Raw genomic sequence first — 14981 nt, 5'->3', positions numbered from 1 at the left:
AGTGAAATGTGTATGCTGTAAAATGAGTAGTGAGATTTTTTTTTACAGGAGCAAATTGTAGCACTTTTAAAAATAAAGGGTGCTGACGACCTGTCAGAAGAAATTATGTCTTAGCTCTAATAAAAGTCTAGTGGTCCCTTTCACTGAGGTGAATAAAGGTTCCAGCCATTACTGCATTCTAGTCACATGTCATCTGCACATATATGCCTTCTGAAGGTGACTTTGAAGTGAAATTTTCACAGGCAGAACACATTTATTGGATGTATAAAACATTAACCTATAACCCAATCTCAGCTCAATCACTAGAAGGTTTTTACAGGTGTAGAATTAGTGTACATGCATATTACGTGTGTGTGTGTGTGTGTGTGTGTGTGTGTGTGTGTGTGTGTGTGTGTGTGTGTGTGTGTGCGTGTATGTGTTTCAGTTCAGGCTTTTCTTTTCTCCTACCATCTCTAAGACAGGCACACACAGATATAGAGACAGTAAATAGATACTTGTAAGGGTGCCACATGGGACCACACACCAACTTTGATACCGTTTCTCTGTCAGTCAAAGCGTAGCCTCAGAAAGACCTCACTCCCACATTCCCTACTCACTGTACAACTCTTGTTCACTGGAGATTATCTATTGCTTTCTTTACTGCATAAGACAAATGAACCAAGAGACATCGCTGTGGCATTACTCATGATTGTGAGGATGAGGAAGCAGGTCTCACTGGTATGTAGAGTGGGTCAGTTAAATGACTACTTGATTCACTGTCTACATGAAAAGGCAGGTGCGGAATCCACACTGCCTTTGTTGGCTAGTCACCTCCAAAACCTGCTTGAGGAAGAATGAGATGGGAGGAAATAACTCAATAAGCCTGAACGGTAGAGGAAGAAAGAGCAGGAAATGGCCCAGATAGGAAATGTAAGAGGAAAACACACAGGAGGAGGAGAGGAGATTGAGGGGTGGGAGAGAAGAATGAATATGAGATGAGAAAAGTAAGTAAGGGAAAGAACAACAAAGGTAAAGAAAAGGAGGGCCAGTGAGCAGGGGGGTGAGTGAGGTGGGAGTTGAGCACAAGAAGGAGATAGAGGGCTTTCATTTGCCCACTGCCAGTTTGAGGCTTTCTGCACAGCGAGTGATAAAAGAGCCAGCCAACAGAGTTCCCTAATCAAGACAAACCTTCACCCCAAGCAGATGGAGTGAGGGAGGGGAGAGAAAGAACAGAGAGAGAGAGAGAAAGGATGGAGGGGAAAAAGAGAGGAAGTGCTATTTGGTCCATATGAGGATACAGGCAGGATTTATAGAGCGGTTTGTGGTCAGGAGATACAGAGAGGCGGAGGAATTGGGAGTGTGGAGTCGCTGCAGGCAAGGTGCTCTGCTGAAATCTTCAGGCTACTTAAGTGGAGAGAGATGCGGGGGTGTCGCCGTGCGCCCATTTTCACTGAGTGCCGTTGGGAGATGTTTACGACAGCCTAGACACACCCCATTAATAATATTGCCATAGAACACGCAGCCACTCGCTGCTTGTTTGTATGTGTATGTGGCGGTTGTGTACGTGTGTGTCGCTGTGTGCATAAGTGGTCTACACAAGCTCAGTCAAGCAGGACAGAGCGTGTCTGAAGATCAAAATGAGGCTGGCAGAAGATTTTGTTGCCGGGGTGAGACTGTTGCTCGTCGGGCAGCTCTCGTCTGGCAGGAGTGACGTACGGATGCCTTTGTCTGCTTGTGTGTGTGTGTGTGTGTGTGTGTGTGTGTGTGTGTGTGTGACTGTGTGTGACTGTGTATGTGTGGAAATGTGGGTAGAAGAGTTTAATTCTAAAGTGGGATAGCCTCCTTTCAGAAGATATGCCTTACAGAATGCACTGGTTAAGTAAATCTAATTATGTAGAGCTAAATTGATTAGTTGATTGGCAAAAAATGAATCAGCAAATGAAGATTTGGTTTTTCTGTCTTAAGAAATAGCAAACTACATATCAAATTCAAATTCAGATTAGCTTTATTGGCATGAATGTCATCTTTTCTCAGTTTGGAATTGGTGGCCGGACAAAATACAATATGAAGATGTCACCCTGAGCTTTGGAAAATTGTAATGGGTATTTTTCCCTATTTTCTGGCATTTTAGACCAAGTGATTAATTGAGAAAATAATCATTTATTTAAATAATCATATAACTATACATACTGGGGCTGGACATTAAACCAAATGTAATGAATTGCAGACATCATGAATCTCTAACCAACCTAAATTTACTCGTATTACAAATTTTAATATATTTCTGCCGTATAAACTGACAGCAACCAATACCTTCTAAGCAACCAATCAGCCAACAGCTCAGTATCTTTAACTGTTCATACTTTAATTAAACAGGACAAACACATCAGAAAGAAATGCATACACTTCTGGTTAGATTCTCCAACCCTAAAACATACTATACAAGACTGCTCTATCACTGATTGAAACACTACAAATAATACTGAGTTCATAGAGGCTTTAACATTTGCAACATTTGAACTAAACATTCAATAAGAAAGATCCTCTGGCACACAGGAAATTGTTTTACATTTCCAGCAGCAAAAAAATGAAATTCGAAAGGAATATACATACAGAAAGTCACACTTCATCAACACAAATCCAAGAAAAACACATACACTTACACAATAATACTGGCCGCTGTGTTTGATTATGAAATAAACACAACAGAAAACAGTGCATAGAGGCAACAATGTCCTAAAAGAAGCAGTATTACAATTATAATTTTAAAGTTATGAAAGATCATAAGATCTTTGCTTGCAGAACAGTTGCATTCTTGATCTATATTTCACAAATAAGGTAAGGACCATTTTTTACAAACCTATATAAAGTGTTTGGAATAAAACTGTGTGGATGTGCCTGGGAGTGTCTGTGAGTGAGTAGGTGTGTGGGGGATTTGAGTGACAGCTTTGGGACTTGAGGCTTGTGATGGAATATGTGGATGTCTGGGGGAAAGAATCAAAACAAATGACAAGTGGCTGCCCACTTGTATTTCACTATTTGACTGAGTGCTCTAAGGAAACGCGGATGGAGATAGGCTGATGACAGAGAAATGCTGTCTGTCTGCTGGGGGGGGAGGGAGACGTACAGAGACAAAGCAACAGACTCGGGAGAGGAGCCGAAAGATAAAGAGAAGAATGGAGTGAAAAAGAAATTTAACAAAATTGAAGGGATGACAGAGATAAGGAGCGGACTAACAGAGGAAGAGACTAGCGGCGATGGTGGGAGAGAAATGACCTCGGACAGGGGAAAGAGGAGGGATGAGAGGGAGAGGAGAAGAAATTGAGGAGAGAAGGGGAGGTTAAGGAAAGGAGGCTAAGAGCAAAGGGAGGGAAGCTTAGACAGTCTTTGTCATGTAGGAAGCAGAGTGTGACAGTTACGTGAACCTTAGCTATTCTGTTTCTGTCCACAACCCCCATCAGGCTTACACACCTTGACAGCCAACACACACACATAAATACACTCAGAAACAGCTGCCAGGTCCGAGTCAACCTCACACACGCACACACACACACACACACACACGCACAAATGCATGACTGTGTCTTTGACTGCAGTACAGATGAAATGAAACAAACAACCCCAGGAGATCTTGTATACCAATAAATCTCCCAGAGGGTCTTTTGATTCTAAGCTGAGGGACAGATTTGTCTCATTTTGTACCTTCAGAAAGGTGGGTAATGCAAAACAGATGCAGTTTCAAAGTCTGAGCAGGGCAGAGCAGCAATTCTCTCTAGCTTTCAAGTTGTGTAATGATACATGAATGTGCCGCTTTTGAAATTAAAGCAATGAGCAGTGGAGGGGGGTGGTGGGAGTACTTAAATCTGTTAATTAAAAATATCAAAATTATATAATTTTATTGCTTTAACTACTATATATTATATTGCTGTGTCTGGTGTCATTACTCCACATACTGCTGGTGTTTAACAAGAGCGAAATAAGCAATTCTAAGGCAACACCCAATCAAGAGGCAATGAAACAATTTCTACAAATCAAGCAAAGATTAATATTGAATGTACTATAACAATTACTTGCATTACTGACTGCATAATTAAAATATCTTTGAGGCCGTTGAATTCATTTCTGTGACAGCGGCAGGTTTGAACTCTGAATTGCACGTCATGTCATGTTTTATAAAAAAACAAAACAATACCTCAAAACCAAGTTTTTATCTATATAAATGTAAACTAAACTAGGCAACTGTAAAAATGTGTTATTGATTTTAGTGTATTAATATTTCACTGCCTGTCAGGAACCACCTACACCAGCAACATTCAACAAAGATCAACAGCTCAATAGTACTTACAAAGGAACACCTTCAAAAGAAGATCCACAAAAGAGCTCTAATGTTATCAAGTTCCTGTGCAAATGGAGTGAAACTGGCCTTTGTTTGGCCTTTCTACAAAAGTGCGTCTTGTATCTGTAACAGGAGAGGATAAGTGTGAAGTGAGCATGGAGTGGATGATCTGCATCACAGACTACAATAAGTGTTTTCCAACCAACGGCTCTGGTGATGAGGTCAAAGTTGGTGAGAGGTTGGAGGTCCAATTATTTTTGAAGCTGTGTGGGTGATTTTTATAGAATCTAGAAGTGTGGTAACAAAACCATAGCTGGAGAAAGCTGGAGAAAGATGGTATCATATTTTAACAGTCAGAAAAAAAGAAACAAATAACATTAACTAACGGTGAATGGAGTACGGTGTACATGTGAAAAAAGAGTCATTAAAGTAAACATTCACTCGTCTTTAAAAAATTTTGTTTTTCATAAAGGGCACATAACATAAAAAATACATGACTGATACTTCTTTGCCTAAGTTTCGAGTAATGTTTCATAACACATGGTGGTGCTGGACCAATTCCCCCCAAATAGTGTTTTAATTCACACATTAGTAATTTATCTTACACTAAGTCACTGCAGGGCAACCATCTCCATGAGAGTGCATAACCCAAGGCAACATAATTGCCTGTAAGGAGCACATTCAGGTAAAATATGAGCGGTTGTGCCCCCTATACCCTGGAGGGAGTCTAGAGGTTTGAGTCAGACTTGATCCCACTCCAACCCTGTGTCAGACTACTTGATGTCAGCCCAAAAAATGGTCCAATCTGAGAGACGTGGGGTGCTGGGAATGGGAATGAGCACTGGGCATGGCAATTTGTCATTTTATCTTGTGAAGTATTTCTTTGTAGAAGACAAGTGTAGGACAACTCACAAGGCTCCGACAGATAGACTACCAGTTTCACAACATCTACAGTGTGCGGCATGATGCTTCAAATGCATTAGATGTTGACACTGATTCCAGAAGTCTATCTCTAGGTGCACTAATTCATCTTTTTCTGTACTGATAACAATTCCAATACTTTAATTCAAGGTAGCAAACAGATACCAGTGCTCTGTTTTCCCCAGCTTTTAACATGTGTAAACCTCACTGCATGGAACACTTTGGAATCGTTTTTATGTAAGGTAATATGAAGCCAAGGATTGTTGTGACACTAAAAAATTAGGTGGCAGCCTGCTGTGACTAAATATAAATAAATATAACTGATGGAAACATTTTAAAAGAAATAAAAGAAAACAAATCAGGGGTAACAGATGAGTGCATCCCTACTCTATAGCACATCCTTCCCTACCATCTTTGCAAGTCTTGCAGGTCATGAAAGACTGCAAGCCAATATTTGTTGAGATTCAGACTGACATGTTTCTCAGCCATGTTATGGCAGGACCATGATTGCCTACTCTGACCAAAAGTGACCATCTGGAAATAAATGCACTGTACCTGGTAGAAAAAGTTTTTTTCTGATTCCAACTGGAGCTTGTAAACTCCTAAATCTCCTTTCTCCAAAAGCCTCTGCCTCGGCATGTAGAACTGCAACTGGCTGACTATGGTTTCCCACACAAAGACACCAAGTTAGAAAGTAGTCTCCAGTCACTTCCTCAGACAGGCTGGCTGTTGCTGTCAGATGTTGTTACCTATAGCATATGAACTTACATCCGTGTGTGTCTCCTCTTTCAGGTTACGGTATAGGCCTGCCCCAGGGCTCTCCTCTAACCCGTAATGTGTCAGAGTTTGTGAGTCGCTACAAGTCTGATGGCTTCATGGACATGCTACATGACAAATGGTATAAGGTTGTGCCCTGCGGGAAGAGAGTCTTTGCAGTCACTGAGGTAAGTCATTGGCGGGAGAGTTTGTTCATGTATTGTCTACGTGTTTGGTGTGTAAAGCAAAGACTGAAGCTGAACTCCTATAAATGAGTCTCCCTGTGGGACACCTGCCAGCTAAGCACACATACACTGGCTGTCACATTCACATACACACAGAGAGACACACACAGACAAACATACACACACAGACAAAGACATTCAATCACATAAACTGAAGCCTATTTACCAACCTTAACCAGAGTTACAGGCACGTACTGTCTGAGTGTCGTTGCTTATTTGTGTCTCGTGTGTGTTACAGCAGAGTACTGTCAGTCCTCACCCTCCCTTTTCTTTTCAATCTTTTTAAAGAACTGTGAATCTCTAGACAGAGCACACTGTCTGTATCTGTATCTCTTGTTTGTGATTAGAGAAGCTATTCAACTCCCTTTGGCCATCTCTTTTAAATCCCACTTCAAAGTTGAATTATATTATAGCAACAAATGCAATTACACAGTCATAGGTTTCTCCAATGAAATGAAAACCTTAACTTCACCCTGCATCAGGAAGTTATTACTATTCCACCCATTTAAAGCCAAGAGAGTGGGCTATTCTCAAACAATGTGGGTGTGCGTTAGTGCGATCTTGCCCTCTGGATTGAGAGCAAAAGTCAGTGTTGTCACTGATGAATTTGTTGAGTCAGCATGGGGCTAATTGCCATCAGAGGCATTGCGGAAATGAGCCGGGTGAAGGAAACATGATTTGAGAGCTATGGAAACGCTCGCCACTGTCTCTTCCACTTCCTCCAGGCCCAGGAAAGCCTCATAAGAGATAGATATTATGTCAGGGGTAATGTGGGTGAACCAAATGGGAACAAACTGCTTTTCAATTATCCAATGTCTCTTTTTACCATCTCACTGCTAACTGCTGTTTCTTTCTATTACTCTCAGTTTTGTTTCCCCCCTCAGCACCTTATGCTTGTCCTCTCCCCTTCCTTGCTTCACCACATCCTTTTCTTTCCAAAATGTCTTTTACGCTGTTGCCCTCTCCTCTTTATTTCTATTCTTATGGGCTTACACAGCCAAACTAGATATACAACAGCAGAATATCAATTGCATGTTCACAAAACGTGACCTAAATAGTAATTATGTAAATACAAATCATCAATCTCTGTATTTTCCTCTCTGTCTGCTTAAGTCTTTACTAATCTGCACCACTCTTTCTCTCTTCTGTCATCGCCCCCTCAGACTCTTCAGATGGGGATCCAGCATTTTTCAGGCCTGTTTGTGCTTCTGTGTATGGGGGTGGGTGGAGCCTTGCTGACCTTGGCAGGTGAACACACCTTCTATCACCTGGTCATCCCTCGCCTCCGGCGCAGGCACACACTGCAGTACTGGCTGCACACCAGCCAGGTGAGTAAATACATACATTTATGTGTAGTGGCCTGGATACATGCACCCACTGTAACACACTTGCAAAGTGTCATATGCGCTCTCTCTTACACACAAACACTGAAAAAACTGTAATCGTCACATTACTCTCATGTGTACATGCAGACGCAAAGACGCATGCATATGAGAACAGTCACTCACACACACACACACACACACACACACACACACACACACCAGTGTTCTTCTGTGGATCATCCTTACCCCTGGAGTTAACTCCATTAGTTATTTTGCAGGTAACCTACTCCCTCTACTGTTGGAAACTTGTAACAGTCAAGAATTAGACTAATATTTTCCTTAAAACTGGTTTATATCATGTTTTTTTCTGACAGATTTGAATTAAACTGTTTTAAATTAAAGCTAATCTACGAATAATGCTAATTAAGTACTTTGTTAATTAACTAATAAGCACTTTCACTGTCTTATATAAATTATAAACTAATATTTCATGTTAATTAGTTAATTAAGTAATCATTAAGATCATACAGATCATTAAATCTACCTTTTCATTAAAATTCCTGACTTTTTTAAAATATTTTATTTAACATGCAAAGCCAAACTGTTCCAAACTGTTTTCTAAAGACAAAGATATAAAGAAAATTAATAAATAATAGCTGTTTTGCAATTAGACTTTTCTTTATGCATGTAGCATACACCAAAAGGAACCGCAAATTGGGGATTTAAAGGTCATATTTTGTTTTTTATGTAACTCTAGTCATTACCAAATGAGGTGCCTGTGGCAATATTTGTGAGTGAATAATGAAACTAGCAGTGTGAATATCGAGACTGCTCACATTTGTCTGCTACATTCTTCTAAAAGGGCAACCACTCCCGGGCAGCCTCTAGCATTCATCACGAAACCAGCTCAGCTATCTGAGAGGACAACATCAGAGTTAGTCCCTCAAGATAATCTCTATCCAGGGTACATGTTTCCCTCTGACACCTTCAGACGTATATAAATCAGGAATAATTAAGCCATATTCCCCTTGAAATATAAGAGGTTGGTTTGGAGATGGGGTTTTTTCAGTCTAACCAAAGCACTTGGGTACCTGAATCAAAAAGGGCTTAAGCAACTGATACCTTAACCCCTCTCAAAATTTAGCAGAACTGTAAGAAGAAAAGAACTTTCTCTCACTGAATTACAATCACCTGATTAAATTATTCAAAGGAGCACCACAGCAGGATTTGTGAGGAATAGCTCTCACAGATGTACTGTACACCTGCAAAATCTTCAAAATGCATCATCTCTCCTGATTTATTTGAATTGATAATACAAATCACAGTACTAAACAGTAGTTATCTCAGGTTCTTTTTTTTTTCTTCTCTACTTGCAGAAAATTCACAGAGCCCTCCACACCACATATGAGGATGTTGGAAAGGAGCTGACTGGGCTCGACGAAAAGTAATGAAGTCACTGACTGACTTGTGCATCTTCACACTTCACTGTCACCTTCCATCCACGGTCCACTTTCCAATGCATCAATACTTTGTTCAGAATTATACATTTAAATAAATTACAGTATTGATGTCTGGCAAGAAGTTGTTTGAAGAGTTTTCTGTAATCAAATATCACTTTCTTGTTGCCAGTGCAAACATCTTTCAAAAGATTACCTCTGATTTATCAAAATATCAAAAAGGAATAGTAGACTTGTAGACTTTTTGGGAAAGTTAGAAGAGAAATTACTCTCATGTCTGTACAGTAAATATGAAACTACAGCCAGCAGCTGGCTAGCTGACTTTGGCATAAAGACTGGAAACAGCTAGCCTCGCTCTTTTCATGTTCTACCTGTCTACCATTACATCTAAAGCTCACTAATTAACATGTTATATCGTGTTTAATTCATTCTCAGTAGCCGCTGACTGCTTAATATTAACAGTCTATGTATTTACCACACAGACAATTTGATCTTCTCATCTAACTTTCTGCAAGAAAGCAAATAAGAGTAAAATGTCAAACCATTTCTTTAAAATGAATCAGTTTGTATTAGAAACAGGTTGAAATAGCCACACTAACCACACTTGCTGATCTTTTTTGACTTTTGTGACTAAATTAGTTTTAGTTTTTTATTTAATATTAACCCCCCCAAAAATCTAAAGCAACTGACATGAACATGATTTAAGTCAGATAGCATTGCTGAGACCAACTATGTTTTAGGTGCAATTATCCCACTTACTTATACAGTATGTTATATATTTAGTGCTTGCAGTTTGCTTACATGAAAATGTATCCATGTATACTGCTGTACAGGATCTCACTAGATATATGCCCTTTGCTGTGATTTTTCCTCTCTTTCACTAGCCCCTCCTCTTGTATCTCAGAGAACTGCACCCTACACAGGAAACAGCATCAGCCTCCTCCCCCATCTCCTCCCACATCCCTCAATGCTTCCACTACAGCTGGAGACACCTGCAACTCGTCACCATCCCATGAGCCAAAGGAGAAACGAGTGCACTTTGACCTAGAAACCCTCCACAGCTACCGTCTGCGCACACACACCGCATCAGTGCGCGGCAGGCCTGGTATGGTCGGCCGTCCTGGGCTCGGCTTGGGAGGTTTGGGGCTGGGCAGCCTCGGGACTTTTGCATCTCCTCCGCAGATTAACCTCCATGCCAACGGGGGCCCCGTTTCTACACTGGCCTCCACAGGCTTGGTACTCTCTCCCCTGGGAAGCAGGGCTGCTCAGACCAGCATGTGGGAGGGGGAGCTTCAGGACCTGCAGGGCAAAATCGAGACGTTCCGTACCCAGCTGAGAGAGGCTCTGGCAAGGAGAGCCGAGATCCAGAGCAGCCTGGAGAGAGAGAGGAGTGGACTTACGCGCAGGGATACCAGTCTTGAGAGGGAAAGGGACAGGCAGAGGATACAAACTATTAACACAGAGAGAAGTAGCTCCACTCAGCCCAAACTCCCTGAGAGAGACAGGACCAGCCAACTGCAAACCCTGAATAATCAACAGACAGGGAGGGCTAACCAATCAGGCGGTCCTGGGACTCTGGAGCATGTCAGAAGCAGCCAGTTAAACACAATTAACAGTTTGGACAGAGGGAGAGCCAACCAATTACGCTCTGCGAACACTTTGACGGGAGAAAGGACTGTCCAATCACGCACATCCACGAGTTTGGAGCGAAGTCGAGTCAACCAACCAGGTCCTGGAAACATAACTGTTCAATCACGGAACACTTCTAGCCTGGACAGACAGAAGGTTAACCTGAACACTCTGGAGAGGACAAAAGCCAACCAATCAAGTGTAAGCAGTGGGACTTGATTGTCTTTCTAACGCTGATGTGTAGGATTGCAAAGGGAGTAGCGCAGTTGGTGCTTGCATAGCCGTGGGAAGATGGCTTGGTTTGAACAGGTTAAGTATAGGGGACGTTTTCTGATGAACAACATATATATATATATATATATATATATATATATATATATATATATATATATATATATACTCACACCATTACTTACTGCAACCTAATAATTTTCACACTCAGAATTATTACCACTCGCTTAAAATTACTATTAACTAAGAACAAGTAAAATATCTACATTATCCATGAAACCATAAATAAGCAAAGTAATCTTGTGGAGTGAAAGCCAATATAATTTCGGTAAAATCAGGCAATCTGGCAATGCTAAAATCACAGTGCTTATTTAGGAGACCAGTAGTTCACATGATGAACCATCAATCACAGATGTCTGACAAATGCAAGCCTATTAGCTGAATAAACGCATGGCCTGTTGTAGTGGCTGAAGAGCACATAGAGACATCGGCAACAAGAGCACAGAAAACTCAGAGACAAATTTAAAATGTGAACAAAACAGCAAACAAAACTATTTGAAAATGCACACGCAAACCTCTCTGTTAACCGAGTGCCAATGGCAGGAGATGAAGACGCAATGTAAAAAGTAATCATTTCCCAAAAATGTGAATGATAAAGAAAGTTACAAAACTGTGAAGAAAGAGTGGTGCAGCCCTAAATCAATGTACCTAAATTTTAAAAAAGCCTTTTGTGTATTGATACCCGTATCCTTGTGTGTATCGTCCTGCCATCGTTACAACACTAATACCGCTATCAGAAAACGCATTTTTTAATATTTATATAACAAAATCCCACCCTTGTGAAATGTGTCAAAACTAAACAGGTGTCTTGCAAATTGAGCTATTCCAAACAGATGCTTTGAGATGGTAAATTTATGGGTTCCACATAAAAAGTATGCTATGGCAGGAAAATGGCACATGAATGGAAAAAGTATTATTATATCGTCTGTATGGATTCACACCATCTGGTCCCAAATATACACCTCCAGCCCATGTTATGGCTGCTAGGTTTAATTCATTCAAGGTACCATGCTATTTAAATTGTTTTGTCCTTGTGTCACTATCAATTTGGGTAGTCAAAAAATGCAGTTTCCCATATTTTTAAAGGTTAACTCCAGTGTTACACAATATTATTGTAACTAGTCATGAGAAGTATTAGCCTGTGAAAACAGTAGTATAATAGCTTCTGTGGCTTTGGAATGAGTTTTAAGATTGAAAAAATATCCCCTGATGGCAAATAATCTTTTGGAGACTACACAACTTTCTAACTCTTTTCTTAAACACCAAGGTGGATGAGGTGGGTTAACCCTCCTACACATCAGCTTGAACAAGTCTGATAAAAAAAAAAGCGCCACTGGGAATTGTAGGATCCAGTAATTTGCGAGTTTGACCCCCGTTAGAAACTAAGAGTCAGGTTATCACAGCCTCTGCTCCTTCAGTTTAGACCATCCCTTTTTTACAATCTGTCTCTTGTGAGTCCCCCAACTTTATGGAAGTGCAATAATAAATCACTGCAGTACCCCTTATATAAAAAATCCTGGTCCTTCCTGTATAGGGTGTTTTTTGGGGGGAAACATGCTGACCCATTCCATTACTTGTAAGACTACCTTAACATTTAATGTGTCCATCACAAGCTTCAGGAACATGTGTCAGAGTTGTGTATTTGGGTGTCAGTGTTCAAAATTGTTTCCATTTTCTGAAGTGCTGTAGCTGATGTCTAAGGTAACAAAAACTATTTCAAATTTGTGGTTCTTTATATTTCATACTGTTAATAATTTAACAGACGATATTGTGTTTATATGGAGCCATGCAAAACTACAGAACAGAATTACAATCTCAAAGTTGTTTCACGGAACCTCCATCAACCCAAATCCCCAGACAGCTCAATACAGGTGGATATCTGCTTGGTGTGTGGTTTTAGTCTGTAAGTGCCATCACTGTGGAATGAAGTTGTTCACCATATTAATTACTAACAACTTATCATGAGTCTGGCAACAATCTTCCACTCAGCAACTGTATTGCGCATGAATTCACACAGATTACTAGCCCCCTGCAGATCCGATAAGTGAAACATCATGCTGTTTTTGTTTTGTTTTATCATTATTAATCATTAAATCATTTAAATTAAAATAATTCATAATATTATTTGTTTTCTACTAAAACAAAAGTAAGTAAATTCCATGCCTAATCTTTAATGATGGTAGAGAGAGGGCTCTTCAGAGCCTGACTGGATTGGGACTTTTCAGTCATATACACTCAACCACCAGAGGGAGCTGCTTCCCTGCTTCCCGCGGCTATGTACATGGAGAGTTTATGGATTAAGGTTTTATTCCAGAAAAACCACTCAAATAAATCAATTTGAGAATATGACTCATAAAGAAACAGTGACAGATGGAAGCTGCAGACCTGGGGAACAAAGTCTTTTATGAAATCACTCCAGTACTATACAATGCAATGTCACCTAATAGTATTGAGATACTCAATCTTGTGCGAGTCTCTCAGCACTTTTAACAGGTGTTGGGAATTTCTTCGGCCCACAGGAATTAGAGACACAGACACTGATATTACTGAAAGTGAACTTTATGATGGTACTGATACTACATTTAAACGTCTCAAACTTTACTGTGGTGTGAAGTGGTTGTGTTAACTTGCCATGGTGTCTACGAGGGAAAAATATACATATATATTTGAGGTCTTTAATGAGAAAGAGCTTGTGGTACTGGATATTTAAACAAGTACTTTTAAATTTACCCCTTATAAAAATTGTATCAGCATATTATTGAATTTTATCATAATGACCATTCTCATGTTTTGAAATAAACATTTATATACTTATTTACTTGCATTATTTCATCTTTTGAGTGTAAACTTATTTTTCAAAAGGACAGCAGAAAGCAATGACAATACAGTCCCAAAGCTTTGACTTCCGGATAATACACTGTGAGTGAACACAATAAGCATATTGTTCGATCCACTTTGATAAATTTTGCCTCAAACCCATTTAAAATCCATTCATCCACTAATTTCATTAAATGTATGGCTATTAAATCAAATGTTTAATGTTTTTTGCAGATAGGGTTTCAACCAGATGAGTATAAAAACAAATTTCCCACAAATGACACTGGCATAAAAAAAAGTCAGAAACCAAAACCATTCATATAAAATGCGCATATTACAGTTTATCTTGGCCAAATGTGTAAGCACATTTGAACAGCCATTTCAACCTCTCAGTTTGTCAAGAGTGCAAAACACAGCAGCTGTCTCAATATTAGCTTTTATACTGGATGAGTTTTAATTGGTAAGGAAAAACAGTGTGAGAGGGGCATGTTCTGAGTGTGTTCTTAAAGGACCACGATACCCTTTGCTGATAAAAAGATGTAAAAGAAATAGTAATAATAATTATACATCTTAAAAACATGGAAATGTGGTAATCTGAGACATCTGACAAATAAACAACAATACATTAATGAGCAATACAGATCAATACACACTAACTACAGAAAACCACATTGTCAACATTCATGTCCTTAGGGAATAGTGTGAGAAAGTAAGTAAATGCCTTTTATGTGTAATATATTATTTTCAGCATTATGGTCATTTGAATTCTATATCTGGTATTGTGATATTGTCCATGTGTATGTAGAAATTGTGTAAATTTTAAGATTGATTTTTATTTTCCTTTGGACGTGCTTTCCCACACCTGTTACTTGTTAACGGTTATTGCTCATCCAGTATAAAAATGTGAAAATGCGCTCCTAGTCCGTTTAGCACTTGTGGGAATCAGAGAGGTTGAAAGAACTGGGGTCTCATTTATAAAACTGTGCATAGAAACCTCACTAAAAGTGTACATGCACCCAAAAACCAAAAATGGCGTACGCCAAAAAATACTCAGAAACCGTGCTTACACTTGTAAGCAAGTTCCCCTTCGAGGGAACTCGAACTGCGTCGGTTACGACACTATGGGAACGCCTCTAGGCGAAGCAGGTCTGAACGTGAATGAAATCACTCCAATCCTATTGGCTTGTTGCTAGAACGGTACGGTGTGACGGAATAACCGGAGGAG

The 14981-nt window shown here is 39.8% G+C and overlaps 1 protein-coding gene across 1 annotated transcript in view; it reads left to right on the top strand.

The window, feature by feature from the left end:
• Positions 1-10867, top strand: part of LOC123979075 (glutamate receptor ionotropic, NMDA 3B-like) — a 70822-nt gene extending 59955 nt beyond the window's left edge. The window contains exons 9-12 of the mRNA XM_046062808.1: positions 6029-6180; positions 7401-7565; positions 8939-9006; positions 9904-10867. Coding sequence (XP_045918764.1) covers positions 6029-6180; positions 7401-7565; positions 8939-9006; positions 9904-10867 — 1349 coding nt within the window. The remainder of the gene's footprint in view (positions 1-6028; positions 6181-7400; positions 7566-8938; positions 9007-9903) is intronic.
• Positions 10868-14981: the final 4114 nt, after the last annotated feature.

Source organism: Micropterus dolomieu, linkage group LG11 (genome assembly GCF_021292245.1).
Source record: "Micropterus dolomieu isolate WLL.071019.BEF.003 ecotype Adirondacks linkage group LG11, ASM2129224v1, whole genome shotgun sequence".
NCBI lineage: Eukaryota > Metazoa > Chordata > Actinopteri > Centrarchiformes > Centrarchidae > Micropterus > Micropterus dolomieu.
The sequence above is the reverse complement of the archived record's forward strand: the minus strand, read 5'-3'. Positions and strand labels throughout refer to the sequence as shown.